Source organism: Drosophila ficusphila, unplaced genomic scaffold (assembly GCF_018152265.1).
Source record: "Drosophila ficusphila isolate 14025-0441.05 unplaced genomic scaffold, ASM1815226v1 contig_412, whole genome shotgun sequence".
Lineage (NCBI taxonomy): Eukaryota > Metazoa > Arthropoda > Insecta > Diptera > Drosophilidae > Drosophila > Drosophila ficusphila.
This window is the reverse complement of record NW_025064326.1, coordinates 1,337,331-1,343,330: the sequence shown is the minus strand read 5'-3', so window position 1 is coordinate 1,343,330 and position 6,000 is coordinate 1,337,331. Positions and strand designations below refer to the sequence as shown.

The following is a 6,000-nucleotide window of genomic DNA, read 5'->3' as shown; positions in this document are numbered from 1 at the left end:
CTATTCGTCAAGAAGGCCCAAAAAATTAAATGTGTAGAGAGATCTGCAACTTATTTTCAAACTGAGCACTTCGAAAGCCTTTATTTTAAATCTATGTTGTTGGCATGAATAATGGCCCTTTAAGAAAAGGAAACATTCACTTGCAGGGGAACCGTGGAAGACGTATGTAAATACATATCTACACACATTGGCAGCATCGCTGTTAACCGCTTCCGACACCTTCATACATGTCTGAACCGAACGTCGGATTCGAGCCGCGTGGTTCGTGGCTCCAAAACTCTCTTTCTCTGTTCTGTATGGTTTTCCTTTTCGAATCGACCGCTTCGTGAAAAAGTGAGTGCGCGTCGCTGAGTTTCCCGCCGCGTTTTTCGCCGATTTTCGATTTTCGCGTGCGTGCGAACAACAACAACAGCAAGATATTGGCCCAAAACGAATAAAATACCAAGTTTAAGGTATAAAATCAAACCAATATTAGGTGCAAAGTGAGTGCTTTTAAAACAGAATCAAGATATGCAAAGGAATCAAGAGAGAAACATACAAAAACAAATGAAAATATAGAAATCAAATATTTCTTAGTGAAATACCTTAAAGTTGTCCCAAACCAATAACAGTTAAAACTGGAGAAGCAGAGAAGATAAAATAAAAAATAAAAACCCAGCATCTGCGTCATATCTCTCTCTCCCTCCCTCTCTCCTTCCTCCATCTTCGATCTCTTGCGATCGCGCTGTCCCGCTCGCACTCGCAGACCTCTATCTCTTTACCTGGAAAACAGGTTTGCCTTCAATGTGTGTGTGAGTGGTACTGTTGTGAGTTTCTTGGAAACCTTTTAAGTGATTTTCTTACCTGTTCAAAAGCCCAACAACAACGAAAACATGTTGCAACTCTAAAATAAAGCAACAACTACCAAGTAATGTGCATTATAACTGTGAAAAAGAAGTGGTGGGCAGAGATAAAAAGTGACAAATGGACATCGTGAACTTAACGAAATTTAACGAATCACCTCCTTGATAAAACGTACTGAAGTTATAAAAAAAGATCTATATATAGAAAAAATTCAAAATTAATTACCTTTGTGAGATACACAACAAACGATAGTTCCAAGTCGACTGTAAACAAATATATAAAAATAGAACCTACAAAAGTGGAACAAACCCAAAACACCTACATATAAATTCACTTAAAGTGCAAAATCTAATCAAAATCACTTCTTACCCCTTTCAGTTGTTCTTCTTCGTTTTCGGATACCCCTTAGATCTCAAGTGCAATAAATAATTAACAAAATACGTATTTATCCACAAAAACCAAAAACATTTACCAACGCAATGGAGCGTTGCAACAACAACTGGAGTAGCTAGGAGAAGCTCAAGAAGCCGTTATCATTGGAAGAAGAAGAGTTGGAGCATTGGCAACATTTATTATTTCTATAGAAAATCAGAAGAACCGATAACAACATCTGAAAGACAGAAAGACCTAAAATATATATTAAATTGACAGTATGTGGCAAAAAACGGCCATGATAGAGACGGCAACAGTCGGTAGCAGGAGTGCGAGGAGAGCAGCGCTAAATATTTGGCATATATTTCTTATCGGTAAGTTTGTTTACTTTTTTTTACTGCTTATAGCAAGGCTAAAGTTTATCCCAGGTTAAAGATTATCGCCCGAAATTCCAGGGTTTTTTCATGATTCATTTTCAGAAAAATTATTATATTCATTAAATATTATATATTTTACTTGATATACCTACCAAAAAAATTACCAGTCTTTTGCTGTCTTTGGTACCTAAATATGTATGCATCTGAAATCAATTTAAACTTTCTTTTACTTCTTTGGCTTTCCCTGTTTATGACAGCTTCCTTTTTATACAATCTTTCCTTACCATTTTTAACCCCAATTTCATGTCGTCTTTGCTGTTGTCACCTTGCGACGTCACTTTGGTTTTTTGTTGATCTTTGTTGTTGCAGTTTCACGTCAGCATAAAGTTTTTATCTGGCACTCAAGCCTCCAATTTTCAAACACTTTCCACCCAATTTTCCCCACCCACCTTGTTTCACTCGCTTACTTTGGCTCCTGTCAATTGGCAGCGCTAACTGTTAGCAAGAGCCCTCGATATTGAATCTGAACTTAAAGTACAGTCGATACTCCATAAGTGAATCAAATCACAATATACTAATCATAGGTAAGCAAACATATTTACTGAAATATTGTTTTATTCAACACATACTGCTATTACATTTGTATAATGTTGAAATTAATTTGTATAATGCACTAATGTTCACTGTCCCAAAGAAAAGTGGAACGATGGGAGGTGGAGAGCAGAGGGAAGAGCATGGAAGGATATAGGAAAACTTTACTTTGGCACGCTTCGCCAAAGTTTTTCCCTTCCCACGCAGAGTACTTTGCTTACAAAATGCTTTTTAATACTTAAAGAACCCCATGGAAAAACATCCGAGGGCCGGGACTAAATTTAAATGTGAATTATATCCACTCAATCGGGCAAATCGGTCAAGGGAACTCTAAAAGGGGAGCACCTCCTTTATTAATTCGCCTGTGATAAGTTGCTGCAACCCCAGAGTTTTTACCCCTCAAAGAGATATATTGCACCATTAACTTTATGGCGCTTCTGCTCGTGTTTTGTTTGTGTAATCGTTTAATAAAAACGTGTTGATTTGACATCTTAATTGGGCCTTTGACACGCGTTCTTTGGCGCGTTTATGGCAACTACTCGTAAAAGCTTAGTTTCTGGCCAAGCTGTCAACGCCTCTGGATCAAAAAGAATCCAGAAATCAATGAACTCTCTGCCGAGGTTTTTTGGCCTCGAGCTTCTGGGGAATTGCTGAACTCGGGGGCATTATTAGATTTGACGACAGTGGCCAAGAGGGAATACTTCCGGGGGTTGAGGGCTCGGGCATTAAAAACACATTAAAAGATTAACAGCGACGACTGGAAGAACTTAAGACCTTTGGCAGAAGTCCCAGCTAAGCAACAAAGCTCACTTTTTAACCAGCATCAAGTTATAATATAATATTATAATATTGTTTCCAATTCATTAGTAGGCTGAACTCCTCCTCTAAGCCGCAATGTTATTTTCGAAGCCAGCACTCGAGTCATTTTCTTGTCCTTCGTCTCCTCGATTGTCACCACATCTTTCCAGTTGATCCCTTAAATGCCTTCCACTTTCCTTGAGTTTTCCTTAAAAATCCTGTGCGTGTGCAATGAAACGCTCAAGGAGAAACTCAGGATATTGCTTAAGAAGTGCTCGAAAGGTTGTTTGCAACAATTTGTGTGGAGTTTTACGTTTATTTCCTTTTCCAGCCTTTGGTTTTTGTTTTCGTTTGCCGCTTTGTTACATTCTGTCTACCTGCTAGCTGTCGTCCTTTTCCACGCCGTTTTCCCTTTGAGTTTTTCCACATTTATTTCATTTCCTGGCTTTTCCAAGTGCCTGACTCCAAAAACGGCTCCTCCCTCCCTCTTCCGTTGGTGTTTTTAGCGCGTGAATTATGATTGTGGCTTAGTTTTTCTCACTTTTCCGGAGTTGTTATTGTCCTTCTTTTTTCACCTCCATATCCTTTTCTACACAGCCGTGGCTCCACTCTTCCCCTTTCCGGTACCAGAAAATATCTGCAACTGCTGCAACTTTGAAATTAAAATAAATTAAACAAATATTTTGTTTGTTTCAAACATTTTTTACGTGCAAAATTCAGCGACGTGTGTGGAAATATGTTGGCCAAAAAACGAATGAAAGGGAAGGGGAGGTGGGGCAGAAGGGAGCAGGTAGAGTGGGGCAGAAAGAGACGGGACGAGTCGGAGGTGGGCAGCAGATGCGGTGCAAATGAGAAACGTTTTTCCTGCAGAGGAAAATTTATATATTCACAATTTGCATTTGCAAAATCAAAGCTGAATGTACGGAAAAGTGGAAAATAGACGGCCGGAGGCACTGGATTCAAAGGGGATTTTGAATACAATAAATTGGTTTAGTTAGTTGAAACTCCAGTGACTGTTGTGGAAATATTGATAGGCAAAGGTAGGAGTTAAGTAAACAATGGTACTGCAGACCGCTGTTGGAAAATGTTTGAAGCCATCCGCAGTCATTTAAATGCTATTTTCAAAGGGTTGTAACAATGTTTTTGAAGAGGATATATGGTAAAGGGTTAGCCAATAACTCGTTATTGTAGAAAAACGATCACCTAACTGGTCGCTTTGTTTACTTATTAAAAGTTAACATCTGTATGTGTGTTTTATATGTATATAGAAATTTGTGAAGTTGGGGGAGATATCGAAATGAACCTTACCTTAAATCCAACCCCTTGAACCACAGCCCCAAAAGTTTTATTTCAGTAGCGTAGAAATAAAAAACAGCAGTACGCATTTTTGTTTTGATGCTTTGGCATATGGAATTTATAACTCGCATGGAGCGAATTTATATCTCTCGGTTCGTATGTTTGTAGTCATGTTTATGCACTCGGCGTTTTTTCTTTTTTGAGGTGGGTGGCGGATTTAAACTCGCAGCTGTTTAAACAACTTCCACACACTGCCGAAATGCAGTCAGAATTCCTCAACATTTAAATAATGTGGCTCACACAGATAGCGCGAGTCGAATACAGCATAATAGTAAATGAAAATAGTAAAAATTCAATAACATTTGCTGACTGATGACGAAGCTAGCGAGTTTTTGTTTAACCCTCCAAACGACCTCGTCATTGGTTACAGAAAAATTTTCGCCAGAATTCGCAAAAAATAAATATTTTTCTAAAGTTTTGTGTGACTTTTTTGCGTGCCGTTTTTATCGGCGGAATGGCAATGATTTTTATAGTTTTTGTCACACATCAGCCAATTTATTTCTTCGCTTTGACGATTCTAGTATGTTAAAAATTAATTTCTGTAAATATTTGCATGAAGCGTTGATAGAAAATCGCTTTCGAATATCAATTTACGTTGATTAATATCTTGGTTGTTGTATTGTAACATTCCAACTGCTGCAGGTTGGCAAAGGTGGCTAGAAGCTACTGACTCAACAGCTTTTGAATATTAATTGATTTGCCATTTTTTTACTACGTTTTTTCTACACTTCACTTTTTTTTTTGCATTCCGAACGCGTTGTGGGCGATTAAAGTCGCCAGAAAAACGGCAGGGGGTCGCGCTTGACGTGATGGCATTTCTTGACCAACTCCGCAGCGATTGTCACGCCTGAGTTGGCGGGCAAACCTCGCCTAAAAATCCCCTCACCTTTCCTACCTTTCTCACCTTTTGCTAATTGCGTTGGCTACTGGAATTGGAAACGGGGGAATTTGTCCTCGAGACATTTTGGATCATTAGCATGGATTGTGTTGTGGGTACTTGATGATGCCGGCTTTTTGCTTAGTCCTCAGTCTGAATTTCTCCGTGAATTTCTTCGTTAGAATGGAGCTTTTTTTGCCTATATAAACCTTTGAAACAAGGTTTTAATCCTCTTATATAATCCGCACATGAAAAAAGGATTAAATACAATATTTTTATGAGCTCATTTTAAAAAAGAAAATGTGTAACACATTTATGGAAACTATAACAAACATAATTTTTTTAATATGCGTTAAAATAAACTTACACACTTTTAAATTTGGGATTGAATAAATATGAATGGAATATCAGTCTGAAGAGCATTTTTCATTCGTCAAAGTCTTGGTTGCTTTGTATGTTTATTTTTTTTGTATTTCGCGTTACTTATTCTCCCCCTTTCAGCACTTTTTTCACTCGGCTCTTTTTGCCCGTGCTGTTTTTATTTATATATATAATTCTTTCTTTAACTGCTTCAACTTTTCTTTGGCTTCTGTTTGCCGATTTCTGCTTTCAGTTCTCCTTTTTGCCTTTTGTTGGCTTCTTTATTGGGGATTGCTTTTTCGCTTTCAAATGAACCAAAAGGAAAAAATCAGAAAAGGCTGGGGAAAAAATGAAGGGGCAGTCTGCTCTAATTTGTATGCGTAACATGTCAAAAATCGTTGTGGTCAATACACTGATTGCTTTTGC

The 6,000-nt window shown here is 38.0% G+C and overlaps 1 protein-coding gene across 1 annotated transcript in view; it reads left to right on the top strand.

The window, feature by feature from the left end:
- The first annotated feature begins 288 nt into the window (after nucleotides 1–288).
- The window catches only part of LOC108091458 (hemicentin-2), an 80,462-nt gene continuing 74,750 nt past the window's right edge, over nucleotides 289–6,000 (top strand). Inside the window, 2 exon segments of the mRNA XM_017190658.2 lie at nucleotides 289–452; nucleotides 1,222–1,589. Of these exon segments, the coding sequence (XP_017046147.2) occupies nucleotides 1,496–1,589 (94 nt within the window). The 5' untranslated portion in view covers nucleotides 289–452; nucleotides 1,222–1,495.